This window comes from Anas acuta, chromosome 20 (assembly GCF_963932015.1).
Source record: "Anas acuta chromosome 20, bAnaAcu1.1, whole genome shotgun sequence".
Taxonomy (NCBI): domain Eukaryota; kingdom Metazoa; phylum Chordata; class Aves; order Anseriformes; family Anatidae; genus Anas; species Anas acuta.
This window is the reverse complement of record NC_088998.1, coordinates 6,227,847-6,254,440: the sequence shown is the minus strand read 5'-3', so window position 1 is coordinate 6,254,440 and position 26,594 is coordinate 6,227,847. Positions and strand designations below refer to the sequence as shown.

Sequence of the window (26,594 nt, the reverse complement as noted above, 5' to 3'; positions counted from 1 at the left end):
TTTATACACTTGACATAAAGGATATTTCTGCATTGAAGTAATAAGCGTGACTCAGTAAACCAATGGGGAAAGGGTGTTCCCTTTGCAGCAAAACCTCAAAAGATCAAAGAACTTCTTGAGCGGTTTAACATTTTGAATGTTAAATGAATTGGTTTCCCCTCCCTCTCCCCCTCACTCCCCTGCCTGAAAGTTTTGAAAAATAAATGGTTTGATTTCGGCTGGGAAGGGAGCGTTTTGGGAGCTCGGGGGAAGCACGGTGCTGGCTGGTTTGAAATGCCACGGTCACGAGTGCTCGGGGGACATCAGCCTGCTGGGGACAGGGACATGAGCTCTGGCTGGTTTATGGAAAATGGCTTTTTTCTCACTTTCCAGACCTGCTCCTGCTCCAGTGTCTGTCCCACCCACCTGGGCTGGAGACCTTCCTGAGTAGCTGCCAAGGTAACGCTGAACAGGATGGTCCCGATGTGGCCCTGCTGCTTACAGGTAACACAGACTTGCAAGTGGTACCGCCAGGGAATGTTATCCTTAAGCTCAGCTTCAAGCAGATTTAGGAGGGCTCGTGGTGTGGTGGCCATTTCCCTTTAATGCACGTGGCACAGGTCAGCTTTGGGAGCAGAAAAGTAGAGGAGCTTTCAAGAGAAGCCTCCAAGGCTGCTGGAGTTTCCACAAAGGCAAGGCATAAAACCCTTGTCCCAGCACATCAAGCTCTTGTGCCATGCTCACTGCTGGTGCTGGGCTTCAGGCAAAGCTGAGCATCACCAGGTTTCTTCCCTGGGGAGAAGCAAATCCTGATATTTCTGTGCGTACACACGCAATGAGATTCTGTGGGCTGGTCCCTGTCCCCTGCCTGCAGCAAGCAGCCAGGGCTGGCGAGCCGGGCATGTATTCGCCAGGGAGGGATGGAGCCTCGTCAGAGGCCCTCGGACACATGTGCATTTCTGGGATCGATAGGCTGGAGTAATATATTGCACCAAGATAACAAATCACTTAGCTTATTGGGTCTTAATTAAGCCTCTTTTATCTCCGTGACAGCCACACACCTGGGCTATCGCCCGGGCGAGCTGCGGCCAAGCGGCGGGGATGCCGCGCTGGAGCCCGGCGATTGATGAGCCTCCGCTGGGTGGAATTGCTTCATTGTGCTCGCAGCACTCGGAGCCATCCATCTCCTGCCTCCCTGCGCCCATCCCATGCCAGGACCACCGGCCGCTGCCCCTTCCTCCTGGCGCCACGCAGGCAGGGGCAGGGGACAGGGGCAGGGGACCCCTGGTGACATTCCCCTGGGCTCAGGTCGCCGAGCTCAGGGAAAGCTGCCCCGTTAGCCCCCCCCCCCCCCCGGGTAATAGATACAGTTGTTCTAGTCCCTGACAGCGCGAAATGAAGACCTACATCACCATAATATATTGTCAGGCTGCGAGCACGCTGCGGCCCCCGAGATGAATGAATGCAATATCTCCGCGCGCGAGGGGGAAGGACGGGGGCTTCGCCGTGCCGCTGGCCTCTGGGCGAAAAGGGAGAGCTGTGTGCATTTTTTATTGGTGATGCCGAGGTTGAGGGTGTCCCATCCCCACGGAGCCGGTGACAGAGCCAGCCCGTGGAGGGGAGCACTTAACAAAAGGCCGAAATGCCCCAGCGGTGAGTTCATCCAGCAGTGAAGTAATCTTGCCCCTGCCTCGCTGGCAATTTATGGCTCTGGGGCAAGTGCCTGGTGCAGCTCCTCTAAGCCTGGAGCGGAGGGAAATCTTCCAGACCGGGGGAGGTCTATCTGACTGGAAGCACACGTACATGACAATAGGGATCTGAAGCACGTCTTGCATTTCATTTTTTGAAAGTAGGACAGTTTTGGCTCTGAAGTACGGCTGCTGGTGTACTGGCTGGGAGTGAAATAATGAGAGCTGGGAGTTGCGGGTGACTTACAGCCCAGCAGACGAGTCCTGCAGGACTCCTCTGTTTCTCCAGCAGTCACCCTGCTTTAGGTTGATGCTTAAATCCCGTTCCATCACGGGCTGCTGCTGGGGCTCTGCCTTCCACGGCAGGCACAGCGGAGCAAGAGGCAGCCCCTCCTCTCTGCTTAACCTGGGGTGGGCTGGCAGCGGCCCTGCCTGCACCAGAAATGATTGGAAACTGGGCTTGTTTTGTGACCACAGGCAAAGATTGCTTGGATTTCCTCCCTTTGCCTGCCTATGGCATGGCAATGGCCATATCCAGCCTCTCCTGATGGCTTTGGATTCCTGCAAGAGCAGTTCCGAGGTGCTGGGCTGGGGTGCCGTGCAGCAGGGCAGACATCGTACGAATGCAAATATTCATTCCAAACAATAAGATAAGGTCCTGGGCTGGAAGACAAGCAGCCGGCAGTTCGTTGTGGCATTAAACAAAGTCCAAAGTACTCACATCACACAAAATCCAACCAAAGGGCAACACCCTTCTGCTGCTCCTGAATTGTCAGGGCTATTTACGGGATTTTCGGATGCACGTGAGACAGATGATGCAGGAACTGCCAATCCCCATGAGCTGCTGATAAAACCTTCCTCTCCAGACTAGCTCAGCAGGGGCAGATGGCATTTTTAGAGTCATTCCCAAGCGGGCTGCCATGAGATGGACCTGTTCTCCATTGCTCGTGACCCTTCTCATCAGGTAGGCTAGGATTTGTGGCAGGTTTTGGGGTTAGATGTGTTCAGCCTTTGCCTTCCCCTCGCCAAACCCTTCAGCCAGAGCCTGCCTATGGAGCTGCTCAGTGCTTTGGGGTGTTGGGCAACATGTGATGGGCATGGAAAAAAATAACATGGTTAACCTTTTGGGGCCAAAACACTCATTTTCTGACCAGGGAGTGCCAACCCAAGCAACCATCATGTCATGGCACAGATACCTGCTAGCTCCTCATTAAACACTTCCCATCCTTTTGACATTAAAAACCTGGGTTCAGTGAGTGTTATCACACCGCACAAGTGGCCACGCGTGATTTTTGCATCTCCCCCTCTTTGCTCCCGAGCCCTCCAAGCACACACACTGCCGAGGGACGTGGCTCTGCTCTTTTCCTTGCCCGTTGTTGTTGCTCGCAGGTTTTTCCCCGAAAGGTTAGGCCTTTCCTCGCGCTGGTGCTCGCAGCCCGTCTCCGTCGGTGATATACGATGCCCTTGTAATCTCCGGTGACATAAATTCTGCTCCTGTTTGTCTCCCCGTGTCATATCCTTCTTGTGCCGTGCCTGTTATTGTGTCTAGCTTGGCGGCCGCGTTTCAGCATTTTCCGTTGTTTGTCTCCTTCACCTGAGGATGTCCATTATGGGATGTAACAGCTTTAATGGCTTATAAATGGGAGGCCGGAGTTTTTATGCTTCGGGGAGTACCGCTCACGGCAGCCACCATTCAAGAGTGGCAATTGCCACTGCTTAGTACCTCAACCGGCTTCCTCCCTACTCATTTTAAGCCCAGGGACAAATAGCTCATGGAAAGCTTCCACCCCTTGCCTGAGGTCCAGTTTGTACCTGCAGGCATCCTCAGCTGGTGGCTGGGGATTGTCCCTGTCCCCTCCAGGGCTGGCCCAGAGCTGGGGATGCTCAGCCTCCCGGTCCTCCCAGGCTGTCCCCAAATGGTGCCCAGCACCCCGGGGTGCCCAGGCAGCCGGAGCCAGGGCTCAGCACCTGGGAGCAGTTTTTCGCCCTCCCCTCATCAGCACCTCTTCCTGAGCAAAGCGCCGTGCAACCAGGATCTAATTAGGCAGGCTAATCTGAAGGAGGTACTACATCTCCATGGAAAACGGCTTCAGTTTGGCTTCCCTGAATAATAAACAAAGCACTTGGGCAGATGATAGGGCATTTAAGTGTTTACTCTTCAGAGCATTAAGTGCTAAATTTGTTTTTAGCTCTCTTATGAAAAGCCCTTGCAGAGTAGAGCGCACAAGGGTCTGTCGTACCTCCAGCTTTCCTGCGAGCCTCCTGCGCCCCGCGGGGAGCCGGCAGGGACAGCAAGAAGCACACCATCAGCATCACAAGGAAGCACCGAGGTTTAATCTGCCCGTGAGGGGCAGGGGATAACCCAGAGCCATCCCATGGGGATGTTGTGTGGGCAGAGTGGTGCTGGGGAGGGAGCAGCCGCTTCCCAAACCCAGCTCCCAGCAGCCGTGCCACTGCTGCCTTCGGTTAGTCCAGCCTGCGACAGGCATTAACTTATTTTTTCTTCTCAATTCTGTCAATATGGTGGTGCAACAAACTCCTTAAATGGAAAATACGGGGGAAAAAACCTCCAGGTGAGCCGGAGCACAGTGTTCATCACTCCTGTGCCCTCCACCTTGCTGTGCTGCGGCGGTTTCTGTGGCTGGTGCTCAGGTCTGTGCTGGATTTGACCTGAGCTGGATTTGGCTCCCAAAGTATAGGAAAAAGGGAGAAAAAAAAAAAAAGAAAAAAAATCTGCCCAATTAAGAGAAGGGGGAGCAATTAAGAGAGAGTCTTGGCACCCTGTGTGAGCCCAGGGATGGGTTGTGCTGCTCCCATCTGGCCTCCGCTGCCTGCTTGGCCCGAGGACCAGGGAGGGCTGCAGCGGGAGCGGGGCTGAGCTTGCTGCCACCGCCATGGAAATGGAGCACAAAACCAAGAGAGCAACTTTCCATTTCTAAAGCCCTAAGCGGCTTGCACCCCACCACGCCAGGACAAAGGGAGAATTAGCAGCCAGCAAAGAGGAAAAACAACACAAAGCCACATCGCCGCGTCAAGAAGCCAAAAAGCCTTTTCCTTCCCGAGGGTGAGGGTGCAGCTGAGAGGAGCGCTGGGCACGGCGTGGAGCCTGGCGTGCTGCAGCTTTGCAGCTCTTTGCATTCGTCTGCGTGTGCCTGAGCTGAGCTCTCCTTGCTGCTGCTTTGGCTGGGATTTTTAAAGCGATTTTGACACATCAAAACCGATGCAGAATGACTCAGAAGTTTTCAGGCCGAGCTTTCTCCCTCAGAAAGGGGAAGGAGGGGGGGTGCACACGCATCTAGCAGCAGCAGCCTCCCCGAAATCGGCCTTTTTCAAGGAGAATATTACGGTTCGGGCAAATTTGGGATGTGTCTGAACACGCTTCCCGTCCGCATCATGGATTCAATTACAACGCAACACTTTGCAGATTTCTGTTAAATTTTAACTCGTTTCACATGGGCTGCATGAACTTTGCCTGACATTTGAAAGCAGGCAACTTGTGTCATCAGGTTACACTCACACTTATCTCTGCAAACATATCCTTGTACCCGAACCGGCACCCGCACACCCGCCTTTGCTGTGGATGGCATTAATCGAACCTGAAATGTGCTTTCCTCGGGCGCTGGGCTCCCTCCTGCTCTCGGAGCAGTGTGTGTGACCCTTTCCCCGGCTCGACAAACGCAGGCACAGCAGAGGTGGTGGCCAGGAGCGTCGGCATGCACAGGGCAGCCAGAGTCAAAGAGCAGAGGGGACGGGGACAAGGGCAGTGGGTGATGCTGAGCAAGTCTCGGTGTGGATTTTTGGCGAAGGGAAATGTTGGTGCCATGAGGATGGAAAGGTTTTGAGGTGGTCCTATCCATCCCTGGCCTCTAAGTTGCAGGGATGCATCTGCAGAGAAGACTTGGGGATGCTGCTGGTGGCCCAGACCCTATCTCCTGGGGGATTTTGCACGTCCACAATACCTGGGGTGGACAGGATCCCCCTCCTGTCCCCAAACCTGTTGCAGGGACAGCGTGGCCGGGTGACTTGCAGGACCAGCTGTGTGCTGGCTGGCTGGGGCAGCCGTGCCCTGCTCTCCTCCATCGCATCGAGCCGTGGAAACCCAGCTCTGAACGTCTGCTTTAAGCCGCAGGTCCTTGCAATGGCTAAAAAATCAGGTGTGATCAAAGCCCAGCTTCTCTCCTGCTGTCGGGGGTCAGCAGGGGAAGGGGGAAATATTAAAATCCCGAGATCAGTCAGTGGCTGGTTCTGACTTCAGATGCAAGAAGTGACTGGCTCTGCTGATCAAAGGCCTCACCGCTGTTGTTTTAAAGGTGACATTAACATTTAAGGAGCTTTTGAAAGTCCTGGCTTGCAATAAAAAGCCAGACACCCAGTCACAGAGCAGCTCAAACGCAAGTTTAATGATAATGAAACAGCCTTTTGTTCTCCAACTCAAAGAAGAACCACAAACCTATTTATAGTGTTTATAATAAAGACCGTGAAACCTTTTGCACATAATCCAGCAAACCGATACCTGCGAGCCTCGGTGTTACCCAATGATCCCCAGAGTGTGCAGAACAGGCTTTTTGTGCGTGCTTCTCCTCGTGGCTTGCAGGCACAGCTGCTGCTTGGCTTCCCAGTGAAGAATTCGACGGCGCCGTGAGCACCAGGTGGATGCGTCCCCATGGTTGCAAGCCCATGTTGAGCCCTGGCCTGGCCGAGAGTGTCCCTAGTCAGGGTGACACGGTGTGGCATGGCACGGCACAGCTGGGCACAGCACAGGATCCATCCCAAAAGCTCTCCCAGCAGCGGCTGGGGGAAGCCATGCACATGGTGCTGGGGCTCGGCGCACACCACGAGCCCGGAGCTTCATTTATAAATAGCCTGGAAACGAGAGCTGGGTAGATCGGAGTCACCGCCGGGTAAGAAAATCCCCTGCTCCCTGCCCTGCTTCTGGCTGTATTGTCTCTTGCTGTGAAGTGGGGAGAGCCCAGGAGCCTGGAGTGCACGGTGAGGGAGCTCGGAGAAGGGTTTGCACTGAGCAGACCCAGTGGGCCCAGTAGGAGGTAGGGAGTACGGGTGTCCTGCATCATCTCCTCCAGCTCCTGCTGCCCACGGTGTCCCCAAAACATGAATTCCCTCCCCTGCCAGCACAGCCACAAGCTGGGATGAACATCTCCCCTCGCAGAGATGCTCACAGCCCCTGCATCTTCCTCCTGCCCAGCAAACAGCACGGTGGCTGTGGTATAGGAGCAGGGGGTGCAGGGCTCCCCTTTTCTTGCTGAGGGCATGGGTGGCCAAAGGAGCTATTGATGGGAATGCACGCAGAGGGGGGAGGCAGGCAACGGGAGAGCTGGCGGGCTGGAAGTGACCCAGACCCGAGGAACAGATGCAACTCATAACGTTAATGAGTTTTTTTTTTTTTTCTTCCCTCCCCAAAGGCACTGCACTCCTGAGAACGGGGGGCTTTCTATCCCATGGCAACACCGAGCGGGGGAAAAATGGGCCTGGCTTTTATTTCAATTTTTTTTGTCCTTTACAGGAATCACAGGCAAACAAAAGCCCTGAACAGATTTATCATTTTTCTTTCTCCCCCACCCCCTCCTTTTCTTTCCTTTTATATTTTTTTAAAATAGGGTTAGAGCAAGATGGATGGTTCCCCAGGCCCGGGGAATGAGCAGATAGAGGCAACCCTGTCGTCTCTGGCATCCCATTAAGCCGAGCTCTGGGAGGAGGCCGCCGTAGGACTTATTAAATTTGCCCCCACCCGGACCCCAAACACCATCCCTGGCTCAGGGTGTCCCTGGCTCGGCCACCTGAGCCCCACCTCGCCGTCCTGCCCGGTGCCACCACCCGCACCCCTCAGCCCCCCGGGGCCCGATTCGTCCCTACAGCAGCACGGGAAGAGCCTCCTCCATCCCTCGGTGTCAGCCCGGACCGATTCGTCACTGGCGGGTGACAAGGGCTTGTATGGCTCTGTCAGCCCGGGGGGCTCTGTCCTGGGGAGGGGGCAGCAGGGGGGGCACGGCTGGCCCCCGACCTGCTCCTGACCCGGGGCTCCCTTGCCTGGCAAAATGGCAGAGGAAGAAGGGGAATAGAAAGGAAAAAAAAAAAAAAAAGGAAAAAATAAAGATAAAAGGATGGGATAAAAAAATAAAAGGAGTCCCAGCGGGTCCTGTGCTGTGGGGGCACTGGGCAGGCTCGGTGTGGGGTGGGCAGGGGGCACCCGGCTGCCCCCTCCCCGCTGCCCGCCTGCCGTGTTCGCACGGGTATTTCCACTTTAATACTTAACAAGGATTTAAAACCCTTCCGTAGTCGGAGTTTGTTGGCAGCGATAAATTTTGAATAGCTTATAAATTATGGAGGCAACGCCGTGTCTCTGTCTGGGAGAAGGGGCCGGACCCCTCTTGCTGCCACGGTGGTGTAAAGCCGGCGCAGCTGGCATCCCTGGGAGCTGGATCCAGCCCGCTGTGCCTGGGTACCCCATTGCTGTGACGATGGTGCCATATCACATAGCACAGCACGGCCACGACGGCTTCACACCTCCCGATAATAATCCCCCGGGATGCCAAAATCACAGGGCAGAATTACGGGTGGACAGGGAAGCGCACGTGGTCCCTCTCCGTGTCTGTCTGGATACGTGGGTAGGTACATACAGAGACAAATCCAGAGAGATAGATTGTGTGTGCACATACGGAGACAAATGTAGAAAGATATATTGTATATGTACATATAGAGACAAATACAGAGGGATATATTGCATATGTATATATAGAGACAAATATAGAGGGCTATATATAGCCACGGGCACATGCACTCGTGTGCATGGGGAATACGCTCACCCTCGGGCAGAGATGGGTCGAATTGCCCATCTCCCATTGACAATCCCCCCTGTCCTGCTCCTTAACAAAGCCTAAACACCACGCGGGGAGCTGAAAATGGAGCCAAAATTCCCCTAGCGAGGAGCCCCGGCTCCATCTGAAGCACCTCGCACGCTGCAGCCGCTTGCTCCGCTCTCCACTTTGGGGCCGGGAGGGGATCTTTGAGAACAAGCCTGGCTGAAAGAGGTGATTTCACCCGGTGAGAGAAACAGCGAGTGTTTCTGAATGCCACAGGGGTGTGTGCAATGTGTGCTCCCGACTTTTTCCCTGGCACCTCGTAGCAAGTCAGTAATTAGGTTACAGCACTGCTCGGGCTTTATTTCAGTGCACCGATGTCCAATAAATGGGTATGAAGTTCGTATGTGTGCCTGTAGTATATAAAGGGTATAGGAAAATGGCCAGATTTCACTACATTAATTCATAAAGCAGGTCATTCTTGTCTGGCCCTTTACCTCACTTGTTATTTCTATTTATTAGTAATATTGATGTTTCAGCCGGGGATCAGGACCCTATTGAGCCGGCTTTAATAACAGAAAAGATTTAGCAGGAGAGAGCCCTGTAATGAAGCAATAATCACAATGCTGAGCTCTCATGTAGTGCAGCTCCCAAGCAGCATTATTATTTGTAATAATGTTTTATTTTGTATTTTGCTTCCGCAGCAAGCCCAGCATCTCCCATTGCCCCGGATCGGCTGCACACAGGGCTCCGCTTGTTGGTAAGTCAGTAAAAAGCCTTGTCAGTGCTGTAAACCAAGCGTGTACACCCAAAGGAACAAATATTGGCTTTGGGGAGCAGTGGGAGTAGTGGGTCCATGGGTGCAACTGGGTGCTGCCGAGCTCTGCCAGCTGCCCTGCGCCTGGGGCTCGCTCCGCACATGGGTGCATTTCCCACTCTGGTCCCATCGCTTCTTTTTCCCCCCCTGGCTTTCAAAGTGCTTTTATTTAACGCCATCTCCTACTGAAGCTGGAACACTTGATGGAGAAACTGGAGCATCGGCGAAATGTTGGATAAATCAGGGAGATGGGTGCAGGATGCTGGGCTCCCGTGGAGCCCTGAGGGCTGGCACCGCACCGGGGTGCTGCCCGTGCCGCAGAGGTGTTTGGGCTGTGCTGGGGAATGATCACCTACTGTCAGTGCCAAAAACAGCCTTTCAATCAGAGCCACCTGGAGCTCTACAAAGCCTAGAACCACGTCTAAACCAGCTTCAGACTCACTGCCTGCTGAGGCACTGAGCATGAGCCAGTCTTCAGCTTGGGGAGATCCGATTTGAAGCCAAGGTGTACTTCATGGGGGCTCAACTGGCAAAAACCTCTGCAGCTATTGATCCTTGAGAAAAAGTGGTCAAGGGAAATAAAACTGTCCTGGTTATTGCCTTCCCATGTCCTCCACAGTGACGTGAGAAGAGCTGCACGGCATCTTTCCCAGTTGTAAAACCTGCTTTGTTTCTAAAAGCCCAGGACAAGTCTGGAGCAACTCCAACACCAAGGATAGTGCCAGGTGCGGAAAATCCGGAATCAAATATAACCTTAAAAAGGAACAGAAATATTACAAAAGAAGCAGGGAGTGCTGGTGAATCTCAGCGAGTGCTCCTGCCAGCCGCTCACGCAGGACCTTGTATGGATGCCGTTACCTCTGGATTTGTACTTTTGTAATTTCCGCAATTTCTTAAATTTTACTTAAGATGATAATATTTCCTAGAACACGGTGGCTGGATTAACTGCATTTCTGCGGTGCGCACGAAGGTGGTATCCAAAGCCTCTTGGAGCTGCATTAAGAACAGATGTGCCCAGACAGCCAAGAGAGGACGTTACCTGCGCTGCTCGGCACCCGCGGTGGTGGCATTGAAGCACCCAGGGCTCCACAGCACCGCTGGGGACTGATCCTGCACCTGATCCTGCAGGATTTTGGGAGAGGAATGGCAATGCATCTCTCTCATTGAGCTGTGCAGTGTCAGCAGCCAGGGATCTGAAACCCCGGGCGCATCCTGGAGCCCCTGGTGCTGAGGAGGGGGGTGAAAATGGTCTGGGTGGGCATCGCCCTGCGAAAGCAAACCACAGCCCCCCAGGGAACGACGCAGGGTGACAGTGGGATGTGACAGCAGGCACCACGCGAGCCAAGTGGGAATTTTCTGCTGGAGGTTTTTTTTTTTTTTTTTTTTTTCTGCAGGGAAATTCCAGCTAGCTGAAACCAGAGCTGGATCAGAGGAACCCCTGGGCTGCAGAGGAGGAGGAGGAGGAGAACTGTGTGGCTCATGCAGCGGGGCAGAGCCACATTTCATTCCTTGCAGCGGACCCAGCAGGATGGGACCTCCTGCCTTGGGGCTACCCTGCTCTGAGCGTGACTGTGGGGTTTCCTACCTCTTCACAAACAATTCAGAGAGGCCTCTGGTCTTTACCAACACAGAAGAGGAAAAGCAGCAGCAGTGCCCGCAGCCAGTCCCCTCGGCTTGGTGCTGCAGCGTTATCCCCAAGCTAAGACAAGCAGGGCACCTTGCCATTGCCAAAGGGCAAATTGTTCGTGCCCTTTAGGTAGAGATGTTGATTTCCCTGGGATAATGCAAGGAAGACTTGGCAAAGTCATCTTGTTTGTGGGAACACCCCAGTGTGCCCTGACAGGCTCAGCAGGAGGAAAGCAGGGATAGCCCAGAGCAGCTCTCCAAGTGTCCCTCAGCACACTCAGCCTGATGGGGAGCCCATCGGTATCGTGGCAGGAGCCTGGGCCATCCCTGCCCACATTTCTACAACCATTTGTGCCACCAGATCCCCTCCGCAGTGCCTGCAGGGGGGGGGTGCAGCGTTTGCCCCCCCTCCTCGTGCTGCTGGCTGCTCGCTCTGCATCCTCGCCGCAGGGCACGGAAACCGCAGGGCCATGCGAGAGCGCGGCCAGGAGCATCCGGGCTGACCTACTTACAGCACGGGCCCTGGGACTTTCTGGGATTCATCCTCCTGGAAACACGAGGAAGAATTTTAGGGCAGCAGAACCCGCACGGGGTTGGGATGCTGTCCCAGCCTCTGCCAGGTCAGTGATGCCGGAATCGCTGTGACTGCTCTGAGCGCGCTTGCCGCCTCGTATCGATGCACAGGCTCCATTAACAAACCAAATTGCCACTGATATGCTCCTCGTTATACCCCGGGCCTTACGCGTCGTTATTTCATCTCGAAGACAGCATTTGTTTTCCCTTCCCTGAATTCACGTCCCCAAAATCTCATTAGGACCTTGTCACTCGTTGCGACTTGGAGCAAATGGCAGCTTAATCCAAGCTGCCGGGGAAGCCGGCTGTCCTGCAGAAATCCCCTTAAAGTCTCCATGCAGGAAGGGTGAAGATAATAAAAAGACATCAAATTAGGAGGTGCCAGGGCTCATTTCAGAGGAGAGGATGGGCTTGTGGATACCGACAGGGCCATAATGCAAATCCCCCTTGGAGCACCCAAAGAATCAGCCTAAATGGATTAATGTGAGGACAGAGAAGAAATGACTTCAGTTGTTTCCCTAATTCAATTCCGTTTATTTTTATACGGCATCTTCATACCAAGCGTCTCACAGCTGCTACACCCAGCAGAGGAATAATAAAGGAGCACCATTCTGGCAGAGCTGCTCACCAGTACAGGCATCTCAGCAGGAGGAAGGAACCCGAGTGCTGGCCTTGAGGATTTGATTTCCCAAATCATCAGGAAATCACATGCCTTTTTTTTAAATTCTTTTTCCAATTCCAATATTACTAATTTCCCTAGGCTTTCCTCAAACCATCCCTGTAATATACTGAGGCTGATTCTAATCTCATGCTGCTTTTATGACACTGTAATTCTGATCTCACACTGGTTTTATACTGGTGCAGTTCCACTTATTTCAACTGAGTAAATTCCTGATTTATGTCAGTGTAAACGACAGCAGAAACAGGCCCACGGTTTTCCCTGGAGCAACGCCTGGCTCCCACCAGGGTGAGGAAGAGGAAGATCAGGCCCTTTGCAACACAAATGGTGCACAAAACTGCCGTTAAATCACCCCCAGACCCTCACTTTCCAATACACTTTTGCTCTCTGCTAGAAAACGCACTTTATTGTCCAAGTTGGAAACCCACAGAGGAGCGAGGAGGAACAGGGGCCAGGGTGAGTTGCAGCCCTCCTCCTGCTCCATCCGGAGCAACATCTCCTTTCCTCGGGCCCACTTCTTTCTAGCAAGAGTCTGTTGCTTTGGGTTAAATTGAAAGCACAAACATCCTGTTTGCTTTAAAATATTCACAGATAATCCCGGGGAATGAAAACCCCAAAGATGGGAGTGTGATGGGGCTGCCTGCAGCACGGCCTTTCCCACCCACTAGGGAGCAAGGAGAGCCTGTCTCGGGGATGGATCACAAGAGGCTTCCTCCACAATGACAGCAACATAACACTAATTAATTTATTTTTTAAGGCTACAGACCAGGGAGCTGATCACTGCTTTGCCTGCAGTTTGGCTTTTTCAGAGGACGTGGCATTTCCTTGATTTATTCTCTGGGATGTGATGGGATGTGACTGGCACCTCACTGGTGCGAGCAGGTGTGGTGCCTGGAGTTAACTCCTGAGCTCCTCCTGCAGCACCTGATCCCCATTAGACGTTAGAAAACCTTGAAAAGCAGCTTGCCTGCAGGCAGGAGGTGATGCTGGAGGGCCCCCAGGGCTGTGAGTGCTGAGGGGAGGGGGCTGTGCTCTCCAAGCCCCCTGCAGACCCCACCAGGCAGGACCACGAGTGCTGCAGCCACCCGGAGCTGGGCTCCTCACCCAGGTAAGCCTCATCCTTCCTTAATTCTGCTATCGGAGGCAAAGCAGAGCTGCTGTAGCTAATGGTTGTGATGGTCACTGACTGGTGTGAGCGGATTTTTCCCCTTTTGTTTGCCCTCAGAAAAGATTGGGGTGGAGAGGAAGGCAGGCTGGTGGCCAGCAGGGCTGGAGCACTTTGCCTTGGGGTAGTAGTGGCAGGAGGTCTTTGCTTGGGTGCTGAGGTCTCTCAGCCTGGCACTGGCTTTAGGGGAAGCACCAGCACCATGGGCATCCTGCAGCAGCCTCATGGGGTCCCTGTGCCCTCCCCTGCCCCCCCAGATGGACCCAGGAGGAGGAGATTCCCCCACCCAACATCAGCAGAATGAAATATGGCCCGGGCAGTAATCTGATAGAGCTCAATGGCAATTTTGGGTGGAGGGGGAGGAGAGAATGAGGCATTGAAAAAAGAGGCATTGAAAGTACACTTCCTTTCAGTACATTGCTGGGAAGACCATTAGGAAAACCACTAGATTATTTTTCACATTCTTCAGTGCAAAACTACTGCATTTTATGACCACTATCAATAACAGCTATCATATTACTAATGCTACAGTTGCCACATATATAATATTTAAATCACATTTGTGGCTGACAGAGACCTATGGATATTCTCGATCCCAACAGGCTATTACAGTTCATATCATGTCTGTCATATAAATATTATGAATCATTTCCCACTATCTTTATGGGGGCTATACTGACATCGTCAAAAAGACTCTGGGTACTGCCAGATAGTGGCTGCATATTTATACACACCTTATGTATATGTATGGGAATGGAGGGAGATTTATACAACAATCAGTAATAAATGCCTATGATAAAGCATATTATCTTCACACTTCGTTTGCAAAGTGCTCTGTATGCAGGGATGGGGGAAAAGGCTAGAGAAGGCTGGAGTGAGTGTCTGGGTCACATCTCCAAGCTCTGGTGTGGGTTATTGGGATTATCTGTGATGAGGGTGGTGGTCAGGAGCTGAGGGATAGTCCTGGAGCTGCTCCTGCCTGGGCTAGCAGGGCAGGATGAGCCTCAGCTGGTGCCCAGCACCTGGTTGATGTTGGTCTGCATCAGGTTGGGATTTGGTGTATGTCGCACTTGGTGGATGGGTGATGCTCGATGTGCTCTCCCTGAGGAGCTGTAAGTCTCAGTGTTCATGTACTGTATTTCATCTTCCATCAGTTAATGCGTTCTTAGGCTTCCTTGGCAGTTGGGCCCTGGTTGGGGTGAGGAGATGAAATGGGGATCTCCAGGTGTTGTAAGAGGCAGAACCAGGCTTTCAATCTTGAGTCTTTTTGCAAAGTAGTGAGCATTTTATTAAGGCTTGCTCTGTATGCAGGGATGGACAAGACCAAATGCAGTATTATGGCTCGGAAGTTAACAGGTCTCTAATAAGCATTTAATGTCCTGCTCTGAAGCACGGAAAGCACAGCGCGGTGTGTCTGACTGTGCAATGCTTTATTTTATCTGAGCAGCCTCCTAAAGGGGGGACAAACGCGGTGTCTGCCTGTCCTTGGCGTGGGAATGCGGCTTTCTAGCTCCAGCAAATCAAATAAATCATGTGCGTTTCACTTCATAAACAAACATCATCAGCCTGTTAAATGCTGCTGGGAGGGAAAGGAAAAAAAAAAAACACAACACACACAACACAAAGCAGTGGATTTGAATCTGCAGCACTTAAAGAAATGCCTTGTCATTTTGAGATTTTGCTGGTTTGCATGTGCAGGGCCTGCCCTGGGAGTGGGGGCTCACCTTCTGGAGCCATTGGGGTCCACAAAGATGGGTCTGAGAAATGGAGGAGCCTGCTGGCTGGGCCAGGGATGGGCATTCGTATACTCAGACTTCATATTTTATCTTTAATCTGAAATAAGAGAGCCAGGGAGGGAAATACTGTTATTTTATTTTACTATCTTTCCCCCAAAGTGCAGGAGGGCATGAAGCAGTTGAGGATTACAGCAGGTTTTGCTTTTCTCCCATCAGATAATTTTGGGTTATGGACAAAGCAAACTGAAACTCCTCAAAAATAAAGCTGTGATTTCCAAATCCTGGGCCTGGGCCTGATGCCAAGTTCCCACCTGAATGTAGTCTGAGGTCTCATCCCCCCCAGACCAACTCCACATGTGCCTCCTACTGATGCCCACAAGCACTGATGTCCCTTGGCCCCAAATATCTCATGCAAGTGTGGAAGGAACAGTGTGGGGCTGGGGGGAGAAGCTGATCCCTCCCTGATTTGTGATGCAGGAATGCTGTATCCCTCTTGGTCAAAGCCAGCTGGGTGGTGGGATTGCAGGTGGCATGGATGAGGGCTGGCAGACCCCAAATCACCCCCTCGTACACCTGCCTGCCTTCGGATCCCAGGCTAAAAGGTATTTGTGTTACCCAAGGGCAGGGAGAACAGGATCCCCCAAACAGTTTGCTGAGAGAGTGTGGGACCTTCAAGCATCCCTTTGCTGAGCAGAAGCTGGAGACCTACAAAATTTATCCTAACCCCCTCACCTTGATGATCCGAGTCCTTTGCTAGGAAATGCAAAGCTGAGGTCAAGCACAGCATCAGGCAGCCTGGCGGAACTTATTAAATTAACAGGGCATTAAAGAATCGAGGGGAGGTGGGGTAGGGAGGGAAAAGGGAAAGAAAAGGTTCATAACATCACAGAAATCTTTGCTACCTTCTGGCATCTTCAAGAGACTGGAAACGTGGGACTGCATCCAGCTGTCTTCTCTGGGGCAAAATTCCTTTGGCTTCTGTGGGAGGTTTTACCCAAATAAGGGCTGCAGGATCAGACCTGTTGTCACTGCAATTAACATTTCGATCCACATCTAACGCGGACTGTTACAGGCTGGTTAGGGAGAAATTTAATTTGCTCTAAACAGCTCGATGGGAGAGGAGCATGAAATGTCCCAGTTACGGCAATTTCTTGTGTCAGAGCCTACAAAAAGTGGATTTCCAGCCCTGGGCCTGACGATCCTGATACCTGCTGTGGGTCTCCACCGAAGCATTTTGGGGGATCCTGGCCTCTGGGGCTGGGTCCCCCCTTGTGCTACGTGGCAGCAGGAGCTGTTTCCATCGGCTGGCAGCCCGGCTGCTTGCTGCAGGCTCGATCAAAGCCGTAAAGGCCCACACTCACCTTAGGCTGTTACGGCACCGATGACTCAAATGGCATTTGTGTGACGGAGGCAGGCGGCAGCTTGAAGCTGCCCTGGCGAGGCCTGGGAGGAGCACTGCCCCCAGATGTGCTTTCCCTTATCAGACACAGCCACCAGCCTCAGCGTGTTTCAGGGGAATGATTTCTGTGGGTTGATTGTCGGCGTTTTGTGTGCAGGTAGCCACGAGGTCTGTGATTTTTTGCCGTGCCAGCCCTCTCTTAGGTTTTGGCCCTGCCTCTGTGACCAGCCCCAGCTCTCATCCGTGTCCTCACCTGCCTATTTTTGGGCCTTTTCTCGCAGGAGTTAAAGCAACTCCGCCATAAAAACTGACTTGGAGATGAAACTTGGCATTTAAGGTCCCAGCCCGGGAGCAAACGAAGTTACCAGTTATAAACACACTCCGAAATCTGTTTGGACATGCTGAAATTACAGGAGCAGAGGATAAAAAGGATTTGAGATGTTTTATTTTGTTTTAACTTCTGCAGCTCCGCGTGTGGGTTCGCAGCCGCTCGCCTCTGACGCGAGAGGGGTCATTTTGGCATTTTTCTTGTCCTTGTATTAATTAACGCTGACGAATTGTGGCACTCTCACTTGGGGGGGCCTGCTGGGCACCCCTCATTGAGCGGCCTACCCAGGAGGAAAGGCAGGGCAGATGTGTGTAGAATGGGTTGGATTTGGGAAAAATTGGGTGTTTGGGCCCTCCTTGGGCCTCCCTACGTGGATTTAGGTGTTACAGTAGTAGGTATGAGGGAAACTGATAAGTGCTTGCGGGTGATAGACTGGGACATGGCACTGAGCGTGAGATAAGAGGCTGTTGTTATAGGAGGAGGTGCTAGAGTGCTAATATTTACGGCCTGGGAAGCTTTGCCAATTAAAGGATAAATCGGGGTGGGTAGGAGGCTCGGAAGCGCTCCACGGCGGGAGATAATGCTTGGTGGCAGCAGTGTGAGCGTGTGTCACGGTGATTTCTGTATGTGCCACACCAGCAGCCTGCGGGGAGCCTGGCCCTGTGGGATGGTGGGGGCACATCGAGCCCCCCAGCTGAGCCCCCGACCCTGGTGTCACCAAGGTGTCCCGTGCAACTGTGCCACTATCACTATGGGTGCTGTGGCCAGCAAGAGCGAAGGGCCCTACGGTGTTTGTGATGCTTCATGTCGGAGGGGTGGTTGGGTCCATGGAGTCACCAATGTGCCACCTTGAAAGGCCCAGGACCATTGAGGGAGGGTGGAGGCAGGGGGTGGCCATGGCCCCCCACCCGGTGGCTGTGCAGTGCCCCCCTGCCAGGACCCCTGAGATCACCCAGCAGCACCTGAAGGCACTGCCCTCCTTTTTTTTTTTATTTATTCCTTTTCCCACATCACTTTATTTTTTCATTTCCTCCACATCACTTTTTAAATTTATTTCCTTTTTTTCCCTACATCACCTGTTTTTAATATTTTTTTTTTCCACATCACTTTTTCTTTTAAGTCCTTTTCCATGTCACTTCTTAAACTTTTCCCCCCTCTCTCTCACTTTTAAGTTTTCCTTTTCCCCACATCACTTTTTTCCTTTTAATTTTTCCCTTTTCTGAGCATTACTTTTCCCCCCTTTTCCACATCCACTTTTTTCTTCTTTCCCATCACTTTTTTCTTCCACATCCTTTTCATTTTTATTTTCCCATCACTTTTTTCCTTTTCCTCCCACATTCCTTTTACCCTCTTCTTCTCATCACTTTTTTCCATTCCCCCACATTTTTTCCCCTTCACTTCTTTATCCCCAAAATCCCCTTTTCTCCTTTTCCTATCACTTTTCATTATTTCCTTTTCCCCCACATCCATTTTTCTTTCTCCCCACTGCTTTTTTTCCCTTCCCCACACCCCTTTTCCTTTCCCCCATCTTTTCCTTTTAACTTTTCCCTCCTTCCCTTCTCATTTTTTTCCTTTCCTCCCCACATCCCTTTTTCCCTATCACTCCATTATTTCCTTCCCCCCCACACTTCCATTTTCCTTCCACTTCACCTTTCCCCACCACTTTTTTTTCCCCTTCCCCACTCCCTTTTTCCTTCCCCCCATCCCTCCTCGTCCCCTCCCCAACCCCTTTCTCCTTTAATTTCCCTTCTTCCCCCAATCTCCCCGGCACCCCCCCTCCCTTATTTTTCTTTTTTCTCCCCTCCCACCACTTTATTTTCCCGTCCCTCGCCCCCGACCCCCCCGGCGCGGGGCGGCGCTGCGCTGCGCGGGGCGGGCGCTGCGGGGCGGTCGCGGCGCTCGCTCCCCCCTGCGCGGGCCCCGGCTCGGAGCCGAGCTGTGCTGAGCCGATCCGAGCCGTTCCGTGCCGAGCTGATCCGAGCCGTGCCGCGGAGTTACATTGTTGGGACTTTGCACCAAACTCGCTTCGCCGCCGCCTCGTCTGCGCGCCCTGCCGCCGGCGCGGGGCTGGAGCCTTCCTCCTCCTCTTCCCCCTCCTCCTCCTCCTCCTCCTCCCTTGGGTGTTTTTTTTCTTTTTTTTTTCCTCTTTTTTTTTTTTTTCCTCCCTCCTCTCCCCTCCCTCCCTTCCCCCTTTCGCTTTGATTTCGCTCCCCGCCCCTGCGCTGTGTGTTTTCCACCAAGCCCCTTGGCATGAGTTAGGCACCAGCGATGGACACCAAACACTTCCTGCCGCTGGGTGAGTTTGGGGCCGAAAAGCTCCTCCATTCCTACCGCGGGGCGAAGGGGGGGGGGGGGGGGAGGGAACTTAAAAAATAAAAAATAAAAAAAAATAAAAACATTAAAGAAAAAGAGAGACCGAGCTGCCCCCTCCTCCGCTTCCCCTCCGGTGTCAGCTGCGGGGCTGCGCGCTTGCCTGCGCGGCGTGCTTGCTGCTCGTTTGTTTTGTTCTCATCCTTATTTAATTATTTTTTTTCATTTTTTTTTTAAATGCATTTTTTTTGTTGTTTTTGGTGAGGCGCAGCCGGGGGGCGGCGGGCCCGGAGCTGAGCCGAGCCGGGCTGGGCGAGGGGCGCAGGGCGCAAGCGGGATTTTCAAACGGGGCAGCGCGCACCGCGAGCGGGGCAGCCCCCTCCCCACCGCCCCGGGCTGCTGCTGGGGGGGGGGGGGGGGGGGCTGGCAGCTCGCTGCCTTGGCTTTTTTTTTTTTTTCTTAACTCCTTTCTCCCAGATTTTCTCTCTATTATCCCCTCCCGAGCCCTGCTTTTCTCCCTGGGGTGCGCAGCCGGGCTGGGGGCAAGCACCCGTGGGGTCCCGGGGTTGTGCCCGCATTGCCCCTCGCTGCTGGCGCATTTGGGACCCTGCGTATTTTTCTTTATTTTTTCCTCTTTTCCTGCTTTTTTTTTTTTTTTGAAACATTTTGAACCCCGTTTCCAGCCGGAGTTTGCCATCGTTTGGGTGACTTGAGTCAAGTCGTGGCTTGCAGGGGCGAATGCCTCCCCGCGCCTGGCTTTTTGGGAGAAGTGAGATTGCAGAGCTCACTGCTCGGGGAGGGGGAAGAAGAAAGTTTTCGCGAAGTCGCCTGGCGCCAAGCCCTTGGCGAGGAGGAAGAGGAGCAGATCCTGCCCCTTCTGCCACCGCTCAGCCCGAGACCCCCAGCCACTGTCCTGACACCCCCCTGGCCCGCAGTGGGGCTCCTCTGGGCTTTAAATCTCTGCTCGAGCTTTGTTGGTGTGTGGTTGGTTGTTGTTTTGGGTTGTTGTTTTTTTTCCTTCCCTCTGAAGAATTGCAATTTTAGTTGTTCCTTTCTAAGCGCAGCATAAACACATGGAACCAGGGGCTGGCCCCTGCCCTCCTGGCACGTTGGAGGCTTCGGCAGGGAGAGCCTGGCCCTGCAGGCTGGTGGGGAGCTGTGTCCCCTACCCAAATTGTGGCTATAGGGAGCCCCTCATCAGTCTGGCAGTGAGGCAGGGAAATGGTGCTGTGTTGACTTATCCAAAGTTGTTGTTGGGGCTCAAAGCATCTCACCTGCAGTCCTGCTGTTAGGGTCAGGCGGGTTTGGGGTGGGTCAAACGCAGGTGCCTGGAATGATCCCAAACACACCCCCTGAGCAGAAATGGCCTGACGGTGGCCACACAGGAGTGCTGGGGGGGGGTGGCTGCCTTAACTATTTCCATGCTCTGGTGGAATAGAGAGCCTGAGCCTGTGCTGGTGGGGGCAGGATGAGGCCCTGCCTATCTGCTCGCCTTTTCTTCCGCACCTGAGCGCTGGTGCGCCGCGGATGCTGGCTCTTGCTCTGTGCTCTTAGTCATGCTGGCTTTGCCGGGGGAGGCGAGGGGGGGGAGCGTGTGTCACCTTGCTGCTGTCTCGGGGAGGGATCCTCGCAGATGAAAACCCAGCGATTTGTCTGCTCGCCTAGCGGCGTGTGTGCTCCTAATGGGGAGCGGGGAGGCAGCCGAGCGCACCGAGCTGCTGGGGACGGGGGGAGCACCCAGACAGCTGCCCCAGGACAGCTGGGGGGGCTCAGCTTTGCACTACCGGCCTGGGAGAGAATTGAGCAGCTCGTGGGAGCTGATTGAAGTGTGCACGATGGGGGCCTGCGTCTGCTGCGTGTTTGTGCTGCTGCAGGAGCCACGCTCAAACTTTATCCGCTGGCCTTTGGTCACGCGTTGCTTATAAAAAAAAAATAAATAAATAAAAATCCGGCTTGGGTTGGGAGAATGGGGGATCCTGCAGGGTTTGGGAGAGGGGGATGTTGGTGCTGCTTCGAGCACGGGAGGCAGGCAGGGCCTGGCAGCAGGCAGGGAGCTCACGAGGGTGCCAGGAGCTGGCGGGGCCCCGCTGCCTGCAGGAGGGTGGCTCGGACCCGCTCCTGGCTCCGCAGGGCACCGGAGGTTTTCCCAACCCGGCTGGGAGATGGGGTGTGCAAGATGGGACAGAGAGGGGGATCTCCGGGCTCGTGCTGGTGGTGTGTTCCTGCACGCTGGCACAGGCCTGAGATGGGGAACTGGAGCAAAACGGTGCTGCCCCGTCAAAATCTCAGCTCAGTTTGGCCTAAAAAGGATAACCGCGTGGAGGATCCTGGCCAAGCCCTGCCCTTGGTTAGACTCAGATAACCCCGCTGATGTCATGGGTGGAAACGTGGCCAGCGCCGGGCACTTTTAATAGTAGTATCTCATTTTCCTGCTGGTCTCAGGAGCGGGTGGCAGATGCCAGGCAGAGGCTGCGTTGGGGACGGTGCGTCCCTGGGTGCTTCCCGCGCTGGGAGCCGTCGCCCTGTGGCTCTGCGCAGTCCCACTATTGCTTCCTTCTCCTCTGCCCCTGTTGCCAAGAAAGAAAGGGATCCTGTGATGGGCAGGGGGAGCCCTCCCTGCCCCAGCTTCCTTCCTTCACCCTGGTGTGGCTGGGGGGAGCACGGGTGCTGCGTAAAATCGGGGGTGTCTGTGCCAAGACCTCGGTGCCATCCCCGATCCTGCTCCTTTTAGCTGCGGGATTTTATGGCAGGTGAGCAAATCTGCAGGGAGAGAAGAATAGGAAGGATGCAGAAAGCACCGTGGCTTGCATGAGCATCCTGTATGGGTGGGAGGAATCCCCTGCCCCATCCCTGCAGGGTGCTGAGCGGGGCTGCGAGGGTCCCCGAGGGCGCAGGAGGGCGAGGACGGCCGCTTTCTGGTCTCTCCCTGAAGCACGGAGCAGGGCTCGACCTCTCCCAGCTGACACATGCAAAACAAGCTGGGAAGGAATTTTCGTCTTTATCAGGATCTCGGCTGTGACAGTTAAATAAATCCTCGGAGGGTCCGCGAGTTTACTCCGCCTCGTCCTGCTGTGTTTGAGAGCGCGTTTGTACTCCTCATGTTTAGGGCATTTTATTTATTTAAAAGAGAGCGGGGGAGAAAGCCGCAGAATTTTAGTTATTCATTACAAATATTATTATTGGCATTTTTGCTCCTGTTGGGGGGGAAAAAAAAATTCAAGGGGGGGGGGATCAAAACATTTCACTGGAAAATACACCCTGCCTTCGTCCCACCCACATCTCGAAGGCGAAAATAAATATTTATTAAGAAACGGGTTAAAAACCTTTTTGTTGCAGTATTGTTTTCTGGGAGCAGGGGTGGATTCCCATATGTCCGAGTCCTGCTGCACGGCTGAATATCTTTTTATCCTTTTTTTCCCCTTTTTTTTTTTTTTTAATCTTGATGGTTAAGAAAAACAAACAGCGGAGCTGTCGGCACCATGGGGCAGGGGTTTGGGTTTTGGGCCGTGCCCTGTGTCGCAGCGTGCTTGGTGCTCCGAGCATCCTGGTGCCTCGGGGGGTGCAGGGGGTTCCCCCGAGGCTCTTGATAGCCTGAAATCATGGAATGATTCCTGCTCTCAATGTCCTAAACGTCCTGAGCCCCTGCTGCCAGAGGTGCTGGGGCAGCAGGAGGTGGTGGCGATGCCAAGCGGGTCCCTGCCACCAGCCTGGTGTAACCAAAGCCGCCTCGAATCGCTGCCGGCGAAGCGCCGGCTCTTGCAGGGCTGTTCCCTGGGAGCTGGGTAACCTAATTGGGCTCTAATTAATCCTGATGGCTGGCTCCCAGCCCCAGCGCCTCTCCCCGTGTCGCAGCCGTCGTCGCTTCCCTCGGAGCTGGGTCTTTCCCCGCGGTGCTGCCGGGCAGAGGGGTGCTCGGTGGAGCAGGATCCCACCCGGCAGCCCTGTAATTGCTTCCTAAAAGGCCCAGGTGGGCTCTCCCAAGTCAGCCCAACTACAAAGCATTAGGGAGGCAGCCTGGGTGGTTTTATTTTAATTGATTTTGTCAGGAGTAGCTGTATTTTATTACGTTTAAAGCCTAGACTCCGGGATAACTTTGAACGTTTGACACGCACACAAAAAAGCAGCTTTCTGACGTTTTCCCCCCTCTTTGCTTGTCTCTTGTTTTATTTCTCTCTTCTCCTCCTCCTCAAAGCAAAGCGTGTGCCTGGAGGGAGGACAGGGGAGGAGGGAGGAGTGGTTGTGTCTCTCCAAAGGCTGCTCGCAACATCAAGGCAGCGCGAAGCAGACAAAATAATATTGCAAATAAGGATTTAAAAAGCCCTACAGAAGGATCTCCCCACACATGCCAGCCGGCTCAAACTGCTTGAAGATTTTCAGACAGATGCAATTTAGCCTCGGAAAATGCCCTCTTGTTGTAATGGAAACTGGCTGTGGGAACTTGCCTTTTCTGAGAGTGTTTTTGCTCAGAAGAAAGCAGAGAAAAGTCAGCGAAACAACCTGAGTTTTTATTTTGGGAAGGCAGCGTTTCAAAATGGAGGGTGTTTTCTGAAATAAACAGGGAACGACAGCTCCCGTAGGAGAAAGGCAGGGAAGAGTTCAAATTGAGCCCAAACGCTGCTCTCCTCCTTTGAAATCTTGTTTAACGTGGAGTTAAAAAATAATCCTGTTCAAACAGACCACTCGTAAGCACGAAATGTGTTGTTTTTTTTTTTTTTTTTTTTTATTGGGATCGACAATAAAAGTTTCAAGGTTGCACCTCGGGGCCGTGCTTCTGCCCCTGGCCCTATTCGTGTCTCGGGAGCGGGCTGGGAAACTGAGGCAGGCCCTGGGGAGAAGGGATTGGGATTGTAGGCTTTTTTGGGGGGGTTTTGGTACTTGTGGGGATGCCATCGAGGGGTGCTCGTGTGGTCACTTGAAGGTCCCAGCTCTCGGTAGCCAAACCAAGCTGATTTTTGGGAGCGAAGAAAAGCCTCGGCTGGTGATGTGTGTGCGGGCCGGGTGCTCCAAAGCAGCGCGTAAAGAAGAAATGCCCCAAATCTTGGTTTTACGAAGCATCTAGAGCAGGGCTTACATCCTTCTTCCTCCCTCCTTCTCTCACCCAGTGCCCCCCAATCTCCCCCTGGTGCCCCCACTGCCCGCCTCCTGTGCACAACTTCCCTGTGCCCAATTTTGCGCTGTTGGTGGTGGCAGAAGTGGCTTTGGAGACTGTCGTGACAAGATGTTCTGGGGGCTGCCAGGGGCTCTCCAAGCCCTGGCAGTGCTGGGTCCCTTGGGTGGGCTTCCCATCGTGTTGTCTGAGTGTTTGAGTTGGGGGTCCTGGCTGAGCTGTGACCCCTTTCTGGCGCTGAATTGGGTGCGAGATCGCTGCGGGGCCAGGAGGCAAAAGGTGCAGCAGCGCTGGGGTTTGTCACCACTAAAATAGTAACGGGATGCCCATCTGGTCACTGCTTCTCATGGCCTCCTCTTTTGTGGAGTTTTGGCTTTTACAGACTTCAAAAATAATAATAAATAAAAAAAAGAGGGGAGCAGGACGGGGGGGAGGCGAGAGGCAGCCCCGGAGCCCCACTGCCCGCTTGCCTGGAGCTTTACAGCCCCGCTGAGCTCCGGAGCAAATCCTTTGTGCTGGGGCTGCCAGGAAGGCATTAGGGACGGATGCCCTGTCTAGTTTCAGCTGGCTGCGTGGCTCTGAGCGCCGAGGCAGCCCCGTTTGATTATTGTTTTTCCATTTTTGGCCGACTCGTAAGCGCTGGAAAGTTTTCGCTGTGAACTCTGTGGGCTGCCGCGATACAATTTGGCTGTGGGCAGCGCGTCTCCTACGTACCCATTACCGAGACGCGGTGAGGCAACGGCAAGCGGGTGAGGCAAGAGCGGAAGGAGCGGGGCAGACGGGGCTGGCACGGGCGAGCCGAGATGTGCTGAGGAGATGCGGAGGTGACGGCGGCAGGCGGGCAGGCTGTGCCCGCGCGGCGGCAGAGACTCGCTCTGAGAGCGATGGTGGTGGTGGTGGAGGAAGGAAGGAAGGAGCAGGGCGATGGAGCAGCAGGAGAGGCCCTGGGGAAAGCTCATGCAGCTGGGGAAGCTGCTACGGATCCGGGGGGACCGGGGCAGGCGGCTTGTGGGCGCTGTGGCTTCACCACCGTGCGCAGTGGGGACCCGCGTTTGGGTAGGGGTCCTGCGAAATGGCACGGGGAGAGGCCCCCTTTCCTCACCAGGCTGCTGGAACGCCCCCTCCTCTCCCCCCTTCTCCTTTTGGAGCCCCGTTTCTGGCAGAGGAGAGGCTTTATCGGGCAGGGGAAGCTGCAGGCTCAGCCCCCCAGCGGAGGAGCGGTGGCCCCTAACGCGGTGCCGCAGGGCCCGGCTGGCGGCAGATAACGGTGTATCAGCACCAGGTCGTGCTTGCTCGCACCACGGTGGGGTCATGCACGGTGGTGGGGCTGATTTTGGAGCCCCCATCCCCTCCTGGCAACCCCGTGGGGCTGGCAGCTCAGAGCTGGGACCCTCTGGGGACACCCAGCCCCTTGCAAGGGCACGGGGAGCTGGGGCGAGTTGGAGAGTGCTGTGTCGGAGCGCTGCACCTGCAGAGCCAGCCCTCCCTTTTGACCTGCACTTGTTCGAGTGGGACTTCCAATCGATCCTAAAACCCCAGCGTGAGGCTCAGTGCTTCTGCCCTGCAGCCTGCCGGGCTCTGTCTCCACACCCACGTAGTGTGAGAGAGAATTGCCCTCCCGTTCATCCTCCTAATTCCTGATGGGGAGCCGCTTCTGCCAGGGTCTGCTCCCCACCCCGACACACTCCTTGGTTTGTAACACGTTAGAGACAGTCACTTAGCATTTTAATTTAATTTTCTCTCTCCTTTTTGATTTTTTTTTTTTTATTTATTGAAACGTTTCAACCCCAGCCGCCAGGGTGGGGAGGGAAGGAGGGAGGTGCAGCTCCCTGCTCCATCCCCGCGCAGCCCCCGTGTGCGTGTGTGTGGCTCACAGACAGTGAAATTGCACCCTAGAGTTATAAAGCAATTGTCTAGCTCAGCAGCAGAATGAGCATGAAATGGTGCAGAAAGCAACTAAATAAAATTGGGTAAGGCAGATGCATGAAAATAATGACATCTCTATACCGTAGTCAGGCGTGCGCTCTCTCTCTTGCACACGCAGATAAACTTTTATAACAGACTTAGCCTTTATTTTCCTAGAAACTCCTCCGAAATGGAAACGTGTTGGTTTGGCCTGAGCCCCCGTGCCCTCACCCTCGCCTTGGGCAAGGTGTTGCTGGGGCTGCCGGGCCGTGCAGGCCCCTCTCCTCCCTGCCGCCTTGCCAGTCCCCTCCTGCTTTTTCCCTCTTCTGTTTTCCGAGCAGGATTTTTATGCTCAGTCGAACAGGGAAGCGATAACCTTTGCAACTTCATTGCCCTTCTGCGGCAGCGCGGGGCTCGGGGAGCGCTGCGAGCGGGTGGCTCCCGGCGGTCACCTGCCCAGCGTGGTG

At 53.9% G+C, this 26,594-nt stretch overlaps 1 protein-coding gene and 1 long non-coding RNA gene across 2 annotated transcripts in view; both read left to right on the top strand.

The window, feature by feature from the left end:
- Positions 1-1,357: 1,357 nt before the first annotated feature.
- Positions 1,358-12,793, top strand: LOC137842764 (uncharacterized). The gene is made up of 3 exons (XR_011089203.1): positions 1,358-2,631; positions 9,187-9,242; positions 10,694-12,793. It is a non-coding gene; the product is annotated as an uncharacterized lncRNA (long non-coding RNA).
- Positions 12,794-18,685: 5,892 nt separating this feature from the next.
- Positions 18,686-26,594, top strand: part of RXRA (retinoid X receptor alpha) — a 94,034-nt gene continuing 86,125 nt past the window's right edge. The window contains exon 1 of the mRNA XM_068656444.1: positions 18,686-19,101. Coding sequence (XP_068512545.1) covers positions 19,074-19,101 — 28 coding nt within the window. The 5' untranslated portion in view covers positions 18,686-19,073. The remainder of the gene's footprint in view (positions 19,102-26,594) is intronic.